Source organism: Cyrtonyx montezumae, unplaced genomic scaffold, assembly GCF_038088225.1.
Source record: "Cyrtonyx montezumae isolate F1298 unplaced genomic scaffold, pur_monq_1.0 scaffold_3, whole genome shotgun sequence".
In the NCBI taxonomy this organism is placed as follows: Eukaryota; Metazoa; Chordata; class Aves; order Galliformes; family Odontophoridae; genus Cyrtonyx; species Cyrtonyx montezumae.
In genome coordinates, this window is record NW_027072034.1 from 34,674,418 (window position 1) to 34,689,375 (window position 14,958).

Here is a 14,958-nt window from a genome sequence, read left to right on the forward strand (position 1 = left end):
GCACTGCCGCGGGAAGCTGAGGGCCGGGCCCGGGGGCGCCGGGAGAAAGCTGCGCTGCCCCATCGCTGCAGGCTCTCAAGGCCAGGTTGGATGGGGCCCTGGGCAGCCTGAGCTGGTGGGGGGCAGCCCTGCCCACGGCAGGGGATGGCTGGGCTGGGAGGTCCCTTCCGAGACAAGCCAGTCTGTGTGACGGCACGGGCTCGGCAGGCGCGGCCACGTCTGCGAAAAGCTTGCAGCGCATGATGGGTGTGAGTTGTGCTTGGATGAACTCATGCTCACCTTTTGAAAACAGCGTGTTTTGGCTGAGACTCTGGGCCGGTGGTTTTCTTGGTTTGTCATCGTTTCTGAACGCGCGCGCTTTTCCCAGAGTTAGGTAGGTTTTGCTGTTTCCACCGTGGCCGCGCCATCGCCCCTCCAGCGTGCTCCTTTTCACGCAGTGCCAGCACTCCACACACAGGTGGTTAAGTGGCCGGGAAGCAGTGCTCGGCATCCAAAGCACTGGAAAATCTGTTGCCACACCTCTAGGCGTCTGCAAAACGAGATGGCGTCTGGCATTTGTTCCCCAGCCGAAGTGTGTGTGTGTCAGCAGTTACCATTAGGGCATAGCGGCACTGCTTTGGCACTGCGTTGGGAGTCTCGCTGCTTGCTGCCGCCACTGCCTGCCTCAGCTCCTCTATAGCAAAGATTCCTTTTTTAGGGATGCCAAGTCCCATGTTACCATGGTGTTCATGCTAGCAGGCACGTGCTGAATGCTCAGCTTCTCGGGTACACTGCGGACTCCTGGCTTTTTAACATCCTCCCTGTCTTTCTTACTGCTAATGCGTTTATATACAAGGAGGAGAAAGCCTGGAATGGTTTATGTATTTCTGTATGGGTATTTTAACCCATGTGCGAGGAATAAATATATCTACAAGAGTAATAAATAGCATGTTCACTTCTAAAACAATAAAAAAAAAGAGGGAGAGGGCTGTGCAGTCCTGTTGTTATTTTATCCCATTTTTGCTTTTCCCATAGCGATAACTGCTGTGTGACAGTAGCTAGCAGTTGGCCTGTTGGTGATTCATAAATATCCCCCATCCATTCATCTTATTTATGAAAGTAAGAACCTAAACACAATGTCTGAAAGTGGCACACTCAGCAAATATGTGCTACCTTGCTTCCTCTGGCATTTTATTTTCTGTTTGGATGTTGTCTTTCAGTCACGGTCAGGCTTTATACTACATACACATACATGTACACAAGTATAATTCTTTTCCTTTGTGAATCATCTTGTGGTCTTACAGGCAAAGTTGTGAATCTCTTCACAGAACAGTGTCTCAGATACTGCTTGGATTAGTCATAAATGGGATTTTAGAAAAGATAAGGTATAATGCAAAGCAATAATGGAATATAATACAACTGGCTGGAGGTAGGCCAAAACACCACACTCATTTCTGTAGCATATCTGAGTAGAAACTTCTGCATCGACTCTTTTTTAACGATTACTTACAGGGAAGGAAAGGAAACCATATTACCAGTACCCACATTCCCATTCGGAGTATGAGCGTGTCCCTGTCAAATCTGCTTTTACCACATGGGAGGTAGCTCTTTTTAATTTAGAGTGTTATTTTCCTTGAGGAAAATCTTTACTTTAATCTTCTGCAGTTTATTATTGCTTGGACTTGTGTGCAGCTGGTTCCAGTTCATATTGACCTGTTAAGGACAATATTTTAGATTATTATTTCTTTTTTAATAGCAATTCCTCAGATTTTTAAGAAGAAAGCAAAGAGGATCCGTCAGTCGAGAGCTCCATCATGACTGACAGACCATTTAAGACACTTGCCTGGAGTGACTGTGAGTGTTTCAGGACTGCTTTTACACACATTGTGTGTTTTCCTGGGTAATGTAGAGTTTTGTTTGCTAAGTTGTGATGTGTGTATTGCTAGCTGTGTTGCTAGCATTCTGAAGTTGTGCCAGTCTTGCCTGTGCTTATATATAGGGTGCTGTGTTGGCCTTTTTTTCTGAGGAGGAAACTGGAAATGACTGCTCAAGTGACTATAAACAGTTGACTATATACAAAGCCTGTGCAGCTGCAAACCTTCACCTGTGTCTCTTCAGAGTTAACATCTGTCATTACTGCTTCTGTACTGAGAGGAGGAGGAGGGCTGGTATGATGCCAGCAGCCTCTGCAGGCACGCCAGCCCAGCATCCTGCTGGTAGCACTACTGACTGGAAAGGAACTGGTGCCAGCATGCCCCATGCAGAAGGCTGTCACTGGAGGATGATTTCTGAGAATACGTTTTTATTTCCTCTACGTGTGATTAACTGAGGAACAAATCTGTCTAATGAACCTTTGTAACCAGGTCAGTTGTTGTAGTATTTGATCTCAGCAGTGAGTTCTCCATGGTACTCTGTACCAGACTGAGGGTTATTTTTAGTCATTAAGGATGGAAGTACCCTTCTTTATGTTTTGGAGCTGTTTGGTCCACGCAGTATATTTACATTTCATCTGGCTTACAGTAAATGGGAAGTGGATGGCTGGGATATTCCAGATAATGTTGTCGCTGGGGAAAATGGTCAGAAACATCAAATGTCCACAGAAAATAAACTTAGATACAGCAAGGGTATTTAACTGACAAGAGCTGGCTTAGTTTGTGCAGAGTATTTTGGGAATGAACAGGAAATACCGAAGTCTTCCTAGAGCCTCTGTGCTGAGGAACAAGAGAATCACTGTTGTCATCACTTCCATTTTTTGCCCCAGCCACTCTAGGCTCTGATCTGCCTCTGCTCCCATTTTCAAGTGGAGATATCCCAGCCAACTGTTAAGTCAGTGCTGAGATGCATTCATTGTTCTGGATAACTTGATAAGAAAATGGACTTTCATGTCCAATGACTCCTGTGCATGCACATAGTCTATCACAGACTGGAGCAGATGATGCCAGTGCCGTTGTTTGCAATTGTGATAGATGTGGGATGAGGGAATTTCACCAGCTTCTCAGTAAAATCAGGATCTCCTGCTGGCAGTGTTAGATGTTGATGCTGAGTGTATCATTGTTAAGGGATCCTTGTTTATTGCATAATGCTTCTAATGTGTATGTCATGATTTTCTGACAGTCTTTAGATGTCTCCTACAAACTCTCATTCCCAAGACTTAGGAGCGATGCTTAGGAGCTGGGAGAGATGCCATTTGGCAAACTGGACCTAGCTTTGCTTGGGCTTGGATTTCACCATACGACGGACATTTTCTTTTACAGATTGAAAGTGAATAGATATGGAGAGGAAAAAAAAAGAAACAAAGCAGTAAGTAAAATGAGACCAGCTTTCCAGATTAAGACTGTTGCCCAGTATAACAAAAGAAAATAAGAAATGAGCTATATGCATACAGAGTACTGTGATATATGGTAAAGAAAGCAAATAATTGAAGTGAATATGTATTTTTTAAAATGTTAAGTGTTGTTATCACTCCATTTCTCTTTACAACAGATGCCTTTGATTAAAAAGTACAGACAAGACCGTGAGAACTGAAGTTTCCACGAGGACCACAGAAAGAAATCAGAGGAGAAAGAAAGGAGTCTGAAAGACAGTGGGACATGGATGTACAGCCCCTCATTTCATCTTCTAAGTGGCTTCAGCTTCATGGACTCAAGAGAAACAAATTGACCTTGTCCCAGATTTTGTCACAAATTGGATTCCAGCACAGGAGAGGTATTAGACAAATCAACAGTCAATTAAAATAGAATTGTCTGTAGTCCTTTGCTCATTTTGCACCCTAGTGTCCTCTGGGGAGTTACTCACATTGTCTCTTATCTTACAACAATGTCAGAAAGGAAAACTGTATTGTTTGTTTCTGGTGTTGCCAGTTTGGAGAACTGTGGAACATGTCCTTTTGATCTGAGGACTCAGTACCCAAAAATGGCTTTTCTTATTGAGCTTGTTGCTGCATTCTTTACTTCAAGCTCCAGTTCAAGTCCTCCATAGTTTAGCTACAGCTGGGAAATAACATGCAGTGCTGAGGCTGTTAGTCTTTTGCCTGCAAATAATACTCCGTGAGACTCTGCCCATTTTTAGATGGCAGATGTAATATACGCAGTGCCATAATCTGAAGTCTACTAATCATCCAGGCTTGCCAGCTTGTTCAGGAATATTATTTCCAGGAAACCAGCTTCAAGAAAACAGTTAAATTTGATTAGAATACAGGCTGCTTTTTGTGCAAAATCAGGCTATAGAAAAATGTTCCTTTGCAGTTATCTGACAGCTGGAGGGGAAGAGTTTGCTAATAATTATTAATCACTGCCATAATAGTTCTTTGCAAGGCATGGTAAAATATTCTTTTATTTGAAGAGCTCACCGCCTGAGAAGTAGGAGTTGTAATGTATTGCAATTGTTCTGGGTTGCATAATTTAAGATTTCAGTTGGCTTGTGGCCATGGGACATTCAAAGACCAACAGTGCAGATCCTGGAATCCTGTGTGCTGTAGATTAAGAAGCTGCTGAGTGGGGTTAATGTTGTTACAGTGTAATTTTAGGAGCAGAACGTACTAACTTAGTAGGGCAGCATGCTGTACAGAATAGCTGCTTTGTGACGTTAAGTATTACCCACCCCTAATGTCTTCCTATCAGTGGAGCTACTGTAGAAGATCTCTAGCTACTGAAAGAGAGCAGAGTGCGTCCTTTTCCTTAGTTGCACCCACTTCTGCACCCAGTTAGTTGTGTAAGAGAACAGCATTATCTGTCCCTGTTTTTGTATTTTGTTTGATGAACAAATATTTGCAAGTTCTGTTGTGAGGTAAGTGGATAATACAGAAGTTTAATTGCCTAAACCACTCTTTTATCAAAGTCACATGGATTATTTTTTGCCTGTAAATAAGTCAGTATGTTTCCCCCCCACTGCTTCTGACAAAACTGGTAAGGGAGAGGCAAGAGCAGGGCAGCGTTAAGAGGAGAAAGTGAGCCAGGAGCCAAAAGCAACCACAGGTCAGGCAGGGCCGACTAGGATGCAGTCCTGCAGCATGCAAGCAGAGCAGGCAGAGCAGGGTGCCAGTAACAGCATCCAATAACACTCCCAGACAAGGTGAGGTGATGAACCAGCTCTAGAGTCCAGCCAGGAACAGGAGATGGAGCCAGAGACAACCCTGGAGACAGGTGATATTACAGGACTGAAAGATCTAGCCAGGAGTCCTGCACCACCAGGACTTAGAGCAGGCAAACGAAGACTGGGTGCCCAGGTCTGAGTACCCTGTGAGTAGGTGGAAGCCCCAGGTGAGGCTGACCAGGGTAACCCAGGACTTTTGGTGCCCTCAGGACCCCAACATAAAAATAACCATTAAAAAGTCGTATTTCAATGTCACTAGAATTTCTCTTGAATTTCTTAACGTCCAGAGATAAATATGGATACATGTGTCTCATATACGGATACTATGCCTTTGATCTGAAGAATACCTGAAAGACACATGTACTTTGCAGTGCTTATTACTAAGGGAGAAACTCCTTCTCATTCAAAGCCCAATATACTAAAGAATCCTTTTCATTCCTCTAAAAAGGCTTCCATGAATTCTGATTTTAAAGTTCTGTAGAAAGATATTTTGCCATCATGTAAGCAAGGCACATGATAACAAGAGTAAAAATTAATCTCCTTTGTATTGCGTGTGCTTTAGAAAAACAGAACATCATGAAAGTAATCCTGATGATTAACAACTTGTTCTTTTGTAACCTTTACTGTAGATTATGTGACCACTTTGGGGAAACTTGTGGCTTCTCGGTATGCAGATGATCTGTTTCCTCAATATATGAGAGCACAAGATGGCAGCATGTATAGTGTAAGTGGAACTGTGGTAACTTCCCCATGCACCTAGAACTTCTTATCACTGTAAGTAGAATGATATGACTATAATGTCTCCCAGAGACACGACATGCATATATACATTTGTTGCGTGAGGACTTTATCTTTTGATCTTTTTTTTTTCTTCTGTTTTCTCAAATATTAGTGATAGTCAGCAGTAGAGAAGCTAGATATCTTTTTGTGCTTTTCCTTGTGGAGACTCACACTCTCGTCTTGGTGCAGCACTGCAGTAAATCTTTCCATAGAAGAAAGCTGCAGTTTCTAAGCAACATTTACTCTGTTTTGAAAGAAAGAACGCTTAAAAAGAAGATGCTCAGCTGAGCTTTTTAAGAAAAGTACTTGTAATCAATAAAACACATGGGGATGCTGAAATTAGACATTATGTGCTGCCATTACCAATGCAAAATGCTGCTTTGCTCAGTGCCAGTGGGTCACAAAAGGCCTCAGCCCTGACTATAGAGAGCTAGCTGGATCTCTGCCCGGGCTCATGTTCTAAGGAATGTCTTAGTAACAGCTGCTGGCTGTCCCATCGTTGAGAGGATGGATCTGACTGAAGAGATACTCATATGAGCCAGAAGGGAGAGAGTTAATTCAGAAGGGATTTGACAAAAACAAATGGCTTGTCATTTTTTTTTTCTGGTATCTTGAATCATTTGTGAGGCACAAGGTGTAAAAATGGGAAAAGAACTATTTCAAGGAACCTTATTACCTTATTCCATTTTTTTCTTTTAATTAATTCTGTATGAAATATCTACTTGATGTCTTTTAATCATAGGGCATGTTTGGAGCAGGGAAAAAACATTGGTGGTAGACTTAAAGTTGCAGTGCCACTATACAAGATCTGGTGAGACCTCATTTAGAATATGGAATGTGGTATTATTTACAATTAGCACAGGATAAGAAGAGGTAATTCCAGGAGTAGGTACCTGGAAGAGCTGGCAGCAGAGTGCTAATCTTCTAAGAGGTCTTGCTTGATGTCAACGCATTTAGGTAAGACCAAAGATTGAAAAACGATAGTCTTACTGCCCATGAATGCCTCCAGAAAGGCAGATTGCAGGCACAGAGAAGAGCTATTATTTTCAATGCTAAAAATCACGCTAGTCCAAGAATAAACAGATGTGAACTGCCATAAATAAATGTAGAGTGGACAGCCAGAAGTTTTCCAGCCCCTCGGAGAAATGGGAATCTGGATGGGCTAACTAGAAGCAAAAGGGTGGGGCAAGAAAAGTGCTTTATTTTAAGATGGAATTTGATCAGTGTAGTGTAGTGAGCTGTTAGTGTGAGTCTGGCAGCGATGGAAGGAAACTGGACTTTCTGAGCACTCCTTCCCAGGCCTCCATTCCTCTGCAGACAGCCTGCTGGTGTGTCTGTGAGGTGCTTTACAGTGCCCTAGCTAACATTAAAGAACAGTGAGGAATACGTGGGAGAGGAAGAAGTTTGCAGACTGATTTCTCACTGAGAAATACTCGTTTGCAAACATTTGTGTCTCTAAGGTTTTGGACTACTCTCAGAAAGGCAGCTGGACGTAGAAGGTGGTAGGTAAATTAGCTTGGGTGGGTCAGAGATATTGGGGATACGACTTTACTGGAACCTGCAGCGTGTTTTTAGTCCTACATTTTGAACAATGAACATTTGTAGATAGATACATACAGAGGGTCTCCTTTTTTTGTGCTGAATCAGCGTTTTTCTTAATTTACTATTACGGCATGAGAAGTTTTAGTTGTCGACCGCATTTGCCTAAGCCCCTTCCCTCAAATAGTTAAGCTGTAATGTTGGGCATTGTTAGTGAAATAATAGCGCAAATAGGAAGCCTTTTACATTTCCTTTCAAATGCTAAAGACAAGGTGGAGACTGAAGTGCCCCAGCACCAAACTGTTCACTCCCTTGTATGGCTGAGCGGCGTTTTAAGAGCCAGTCAAAATTCTGATCTAAGAAGGTACAAAGTGTCTGTGTTCCTGTTTGTTCATCCATCTGTTCTGCAGCCCTTTCTCCATCCTCGCTCCCGTTCAGTTCACTCTTAATTGCTCCAGTCTTGAGACAGACAACCCACTGGCGGTGTCCCATGCTTGTATAAAAAGATTATGAAAGGCAATTAGGACAAAATGCAGCGTCTTTTCTGTTATAGCTTAGATACGTTTGTCAAGTATTTGCTTCTGAAATAGCAGGAGAAAAATGGGTTGTTTTCACCGCTACCTTGGCTGGCATATCTGGCACTTGCAAACCAGTTACTGCAGCTGCGCTAAGCTTTGGGGCTTCATTTGTGTTGTTTTAACGTTCAGTTCCTCTCTCTCCCTTATTTAAATAAAGCTGACAGCCAAAAGAGAACTGATTCTTCATTTTGTGGAACGTCTAATGGGAGCTATTGAGCTATATCAGCAACGAATGGAATGGCTAACCAGTGAAAGCCGGCTGATATTTGGAGTGATCCAAGAACGGTGCATTGTCATTGTTTTGGATTTTGGCACAGCAGCTCCAGCCGAATTTGATCTGTGCCGTGATGCACTTTCTCTGGTACTCATGGAACAGGTGACACAAATTGCCAAATTTAACCTCATTCGGTAAGCAGAAAAGAGTCCATGTCTGCCTGTTGTTGGAGAACAAGAGTCTTATATCATACAGATGTGTGTTTGGATAATGTAATTTGTGTCATGGCAGTATGTATAGATTTTCCACCAAGTTTAACCCAGAATAATGCTGAGTTTGCTGCTTCCATTTAACAGAAACCATTGTTAGCCTGAGGAGATGATAAAGGCTAACAAAAACCAAATGTTGATACCACCTTCCACAAACGTAGCAAATGTAGAAGGATAAGGGATGCCTTGCAACAGCAGTAATGAGCTTCGATAATGCATCTAAGTATTACAGAATGAAACAGTGAGGTCCCATCTGACTGCCTAAGTATTTTTGTGCCTTTAGGCAGTACAGTTTTCTGCCTTTCAGCTGAATATACACTCCCCCGTGGATCATAGACACGGGCATAGTCATTTGTATTTCTATAGATTTCCATGGTCACAGAAATAAGTAGTAGGACTAGGAAACAATACTAGATTTCCATAACAAAAGACAAATGCTTGTTCCTTAACAAGAGTAAATGAATCTGGGTTTAGTTACAAGTATAAAGATAGAAGCAGTTATTCAAATTTATGCATCCTTGCATGAATTCTCATTTTTACATAAGTGATTGAAGTCATAAGCTTGGGTTTGTACCGATGAATGGAATTTTGTGACTATGAAAAAAGTGATGCACAAATCGGGATTTACAGATTTGGAATAAGTTCCATAGAGATTACTTTCAACTACACTGTGATTCTTAATGTTTTATGCACACTTTACCCTTCAGATTTGATTCTGTTCCCCTATCTTAATTCTCTATCTTATGATACACTCAATTCAAAAAATAGATGATTTCCCTAGATTTTGAGAAGCACAAAAACCATTTTCTTTACAGATGATGTGAAAAGTGGAGTCAAAATTGAGGCAGAGTAAATATGTTCACTGATTTTTCTGTTTGTTTTAGAAGGGAGACAAAGGACAATATAGCTTAGAAATAGTTTTTTTAGAAAAACCTGGGAAAGGATAAATCTATTTTATGTTTACAAGGAATTATTCAGAACAGTGCTTGATGAAATGTCACAGATCTTGCAACCAGTTACTTTACTGGAACCTGTTATTTTTTAAATTTGTCTTTTGTCTTTTTTATATGTACATGCAGACGTATACATGCATGTATGCTTTGCCCCTCTGTAATGCCAAAGACAAAGGCTTTTGACCAATTAAAATACTGAAAAGCATCGCTTCATGAATCTTATTTTAGTGGGCAAGTAAAAATCAGCACTTCCTAAAAAAAAAAAAAAAGGAGCAAAGAGCACAAGGCAGTTAAAATGATCTGATGTGAGGGCTGTGCAGTGACTCCTGGAAAGATAAACCAGATTTTTTGTTGTACACCTATTTACAAAAAAAAAATTGCACCTTTATAATAAGTATGTGATATGCAAGCAAAAGGACAAATATGAATTAGAAACTGTGAAGTACTGCAGCCCTCTTGGATGGGCTTTCAACAGTTGCCTTAAAAAAAAGTTATTTTTCTAAGATTTTCATTTTACCTCTACTTTTATTGCAAGCCTCGATTTAATGTGTGGTTTATTGTTATTATTACTTAACAGTCTACAAGAATACCAACAGTAGAAGAGCTCCACCATTTTGCTTTGTCAGCATTATTCTCACTGCTTTTGATTTATAGTTAATGTCATTTGCAGGGCTGCTCAGGATCTTGTGAAGTGGCAAGAGAAATCCGTTCCTGTGTCTGAATATACTGTAAAATCTGCGGTGAAGTGGCTCTGGAAGCTGGACCACACAACAGCTGCCAGCAGTACCACCCCTGCTGGAGCCCTGGTGGAAGCCATGAGTGATGAGTCGGTAAGCTCATACATCTCTTCAGAAGTCTTGAGTAAATCCAAGATTATTCAGTGCCAGACTGGCTACTGTGATTTGCCCCAGTGAAATTTGAAAAGATAAATACGAATGGGAGGATCTGGAAGATTTCTTCTGTCTGCTGGTGGGTTTTTTTTTTTTTTTTTTTTTTTTCCCAATGGTAACTGCACACAATACTTCTACCAATGGCCTGCTTATGGAAATTTATTGTACTTTGAAAGCAAAAACTTGTATTTTCTTTTTTGGAGCACAGAAAAATATACAGTCATTAAAGGAAAGAGCAAATACCCTGACTTCCACTTTCTTTACCATATGTTTTTCAGGGTTTCAAGTTCATGAAACTATTCCTAGTATCAACATTACTGAAGACAAGGAAAGCATTTTTATTTTGTAATGTATTCAAAATGCTTTTGAAAAAAATTGACTTAAAATCTAAAATATTAAGTACAGAGATTTCTTTATGCATTTATTGACAGCAGGAGCCTTGAAATATTTTTTTTTATCACCCAAGTTACAACTATAATTTAATTCAGGGCAAAAAGACAAAGCATAGCACCTATTGTTACAATTGTATTCTGACTATTTTTTGAGGTACTGTATTATATTATTCATTTATAGCAGAAGTCACAAAGCACAAAAGATATGTGCTAGTTAGTTGAAAATTGTACTGTTAAAGATAGATTTTATGAAATCGGCTTCCAATCTAAATTCAGTTCCTGGCACCCAGATTTAATGGAAAATTGTGTGGGTTATAATCATTAGTTTTTGCTGCCATTGAAGTCCATGCTTGTGCACAGATCCAATCCTCACTCCCTTGTAAATTTGATTTTGAGACACTGTTTGTAAGAGAAGGTATATTTGGCTTGAGTTTCCTTGTTTCCTGTGCAGATGAATTCTCATCTGGAAGAACCTTGATGTTTTGAAAACGATATTAGAAAGGAACTGGCTGAGGAGCAGATTGTGCAACAGTGGCATTTTTATGACTGCTTTTTAAAATGTCCCCTTCATAAATTATGCTAACATTTCCAATGTATTACAAATTTTCTGGTGAGAAACAAAAAGATGATATTTGGATTTCAGTACAGTCTGGATGAAGAAAAGGCTTACTGGACCTGAGTCTGCATACGGATAAACAGGAATTATAACTCATCCAACAGTGAGATCTTTTATATTTTCTAGACATTGGTGGGCTAATGGGTAATCTGGGGGAGCCTATTTTGTCTGGTGATCCATGTAAGACAGACTTTAATTACTCCTAAATACAGTCATTATCGTTTGTAACTGACAGTTCACTTTGGGCGCAGGCTGTGTTGCTGGCTGGACCAGACCCCTTTCGGTCCTAGGCCAGACCTGCTACTCACTGAACAGTCATAAATGACTAATTTCTCAGAACTGCGTCCGTCAACAGAAATTGCTCCAAAACAATAGTGCCTTTTTCCCTGGACTTGGCTCTTCCTGTCATTCCGTTAGGCTGACTTTTTCTTCTATGTGTGTAGAGTCCCTAGATTTCCTTTTCTCATGACCTGTCAGTGCCAGGCTCGAGATCACTCTGCTGTAAGGGGCTCTACTTGCTGCAAATGCATCTGTGGTCTCTACCTTGCAGTTCTACGCAGGTGCCACTCTGCAAAGTATGGGTCACCCCTCTTAATGTACCTCCCCTCCCAAGGTAACAGTAAAGGCTGTGAGGAGCACTGTTAGTGTTCTCCTTCCAGTTACTGTATGGAGTTCATTTGGTTGTATGGATTGCTGCATAAATTATCATTTTCAAAATATGGAGGAATAAATAGAAAGGTTTGAGCCTTTCCTCGCTGTTCTGTAAGGAACACTTCTTTCATGGTATGTTGCTGCTGGGCTCATGGGTAAGTGGAGTAAATTGTTCATGGTTAGCAGTTTTGTTTATTTTCTTGAGGAGCTGGTTCTGCACCAGCTATTCCCAAGAAACTTAAGCGTTTTAGAAGCTGCAGAGGCAGGCACTTGAAGGAAGTTTGAAAGTTAATACCCTTATAAAGTATCAAATTGTTGGATTATTGGCAGACTGAGGAGGGAGGGGGAGAAGATGTGAATCTGAAGCAACTCAAAGAAAAGTGGTTGTGCATGTCTGCACATGTTCTCCAAGGTCAGGAACTTCTTCAGCAAAAGGAATTTCCAGGACAAGGATGTTATGCAAGGACTGGGTCTCAGCTGAAGAGCTGCATGCGTGCTCTGACAACTATTTATCTGTATGAAACACAGAGGGAACCTTCCACAACTGAACCAAAGCACAGATGTGTGCAAGTCTTGATTTATTTTGATTCTGTGTGCCTGTTTATAAAGCTGATAGGTTTTGTGTTAACTTTACACTTTAATGAAAGATGTTCATTCTTTTCTTTAACCTCAGCTTTTGTCTATCAGTTATGTCAGGATACCTGGCTGACAGCAGACCTGCTTGCTCCAGAGCAAGTGTGGTCTGTAAGCATGGGCCCTGACTCCCACATGGGATGCCCAGAGCCTCGTATGAGATCTGAGAAAACCCAAGGTGCTGCTGTGTTAATTTGCCTGTCTAGCCCAGAATGAGGTTGCTGCTTTGGGGATATGTCTTCCAGTCCTGACCAGTAGCCAGAATATTTCTTATCATACCTGAATGTATGGTTACTTTTGTTGTTAAAGTTGGTGAAAATTCAAGGAGCATATTTACTAATTATTCATTTTGCATGGTTTTGTACAAGCAGTAACAAATCTGTCATAATGTAATACGCAAGCAAAAAGTAAAGGACATTTCTTCAACTTCCCTGTCTTCTTACAAAAATGTTTTCATAACATAAGTGTATGTGTTCATAACAAACCTGCCAAGTTCCAAACTCTGCCTCAGAAGTATAAAAAATACGAACCATCTGTAAATACCTGTGGTAGCATTCAAAGAACGATGCATCTTTCCTAACCCTCAAAATACATGTTGCCAATAAAAGTATGCCTGGTATTAATGTTCATATTGCTTTTCAGCCCTGGCAAGGCATCAAGATAGTGCCCCTCTTCCTCCAAGTGGGATGCAGCCCAGAGCATTTTCTTGGCTAATAACACAGTTGTGCTTTGCACCTCTCTCTGGTTTCAGTTAACTTCTGTAGGAAGGGGCTTGTACTGGGCAGAATCAGACTTATGGGCCAGGCTTTTTGTGTGGAAGTTTGTGTGGACTTTATCTGAATTGCTAGCATAAATGATAAGGAGAACTGAAAATCTGCTTGATAACCCAAGCAATGTATTGGTTCTACCAAATTTTCATGCTGGTGCTCAGCACAGCACAGGGCTTGAATGAATACCAACTGTCTGTGTAAAACAGTCTCCCCAACTCCTGTTTTGTTTTGTTCTGTTTTTGTTTTTGTTTTATGACAGATGGAAGCTGTTTATTACTTTGTGGTGGGTGATATTCCAGCAGACACAAAGCAGCTACTCCTAGAGAAGGTTTCTGATGGCCCCTGTCCAGTCAACGCTGTATCTTTTAATGCCAGGGAAGATGAAACTGTTGTTTTTCTGAAGGAGCTGAGCCACTTGGCCTCTGGCAGGTATGACAAAGAAAAAGCAGTGTAAGATTTCAGCACTTGTGAAGTGTTTCATTGCTAGGAATGCTATCTGAAGATACCTGAATATTATTCCTGTTTTTCTCATGAGGAAAATGAGACAAACCAGTTCAGTAAGTGGTGTGGATAAACAGAGGAAATAATCTAAGAGCTATAATTGAAATACGGGGTCTACTCAAAGGGACCTTCTCTCTCCACATATGTGCTCGCTGGCTTCAAGAAAAGCCATTCCTTAGTTACATCCTAAATCATCTGTCATCTGCTTCTCTTTGAAAGTCTGAAAATTGTTTAGGAAAAAGAATGGCAACATAAACAAGTTTTCATCAATTTGCTCTGTCCTTTGGTAGCATCCACGTGCACCAGCAAAGGATGTATAGGTTTTTTGGTTTTTTTTTAATCAAGTGTCATGCGGACATATACTTGAAAGGTAATGCCTGTCCAAAATAGGCAGTGCCTGGATCAACAGGAAATTGAAGTAGTGGTATTCATTAGGCCTGGTTGTGTGAAATTGCAGTTCTGCACCCTACTTTGCAGTGTGGTTGGTGGAAACTGATGTATTCCATATGGTTGTTGGCTACTTTATCCTGGGAACCAGCTGTGTGGTGAGAGTCAGTCTTCAGTATGAAGTGATAATACAACTTTAATCTTGATTCTGATATCAAAATAAGGAAAACAAATGAGAAAATGAAAAGTGCCAGAATATCTAACTGGCTGAACAGCAAGAGGGCAATAGGAACTGATAGGTGTTTTTCTGCTTAGCAGAAGTCACTGTATGGTTACAGAGCTGTGAAATGCTTGCTGTAGCTTTCTGCTTCACTGTTGTTTGTGAAGAATGGGAAGGCCTCCAACAGTAGGAATGTCCCAAATGACAGCAGAGCAATTGGTAAGATGGCAGCTGCTTAGCTCTTTTATAGCCATCTGTGTTTAGAAGTAGCTGTTAAGAGGTGGAGTGTCTGCCAAAAGCCAAGACTGTGGGAAAATGTTATGTTTATTCTGATATATGTCTAAATGAACTGTGGCACCTCCACGATACCTCTGGTCACTGTCCTTGATTTTCTTTTGGCAGTGTTGTTTCCTTCTTTATAAGAGGAAAGTAAATGTTTCTTGCACAGTAGGGAAAGAGGCAAGAAGAGCTGTGACAAGGAGCTGGGAGAAGTTG

The 14,958-nt window shown here is 41.0% G+C and overlaps 1 protein-coding gene across 1 annotated transcript in view; it reads left to right on the forward strand.

Annotated features, from left to right (window-relative positions):
- The first annotated feature begins 1,793 nt into the window (after positions 1-1,793).
- VWA3B (von Willebrand factor A domain containing 3B) overlaps positions 1,794-14,958 on the forward strand; it is a 62,518-nt gene continuing 49,353 nt past the window's right edge. The window contains 8 exon segments of the mRNA XM_065741201.1: positions 1,794-1,833; positions 3,463-3,473; positions 3,475-3,553; positions 3,556-3,684; positions 5,700-5,794; positions 8,125-8,375; positions 10,074-10,233; positions 13,615-13,784. Coding sequence (XP_065597273.1) covers positions 1,794-1,833; positions 3,463-3,473; positions 3,475-3,553; positions 3,556-3,684; positions 5,700-5,794; positions 8,125-8,375; positions 10,074-10,233; positions 13,615-13,784 — 935 coding nt within the window.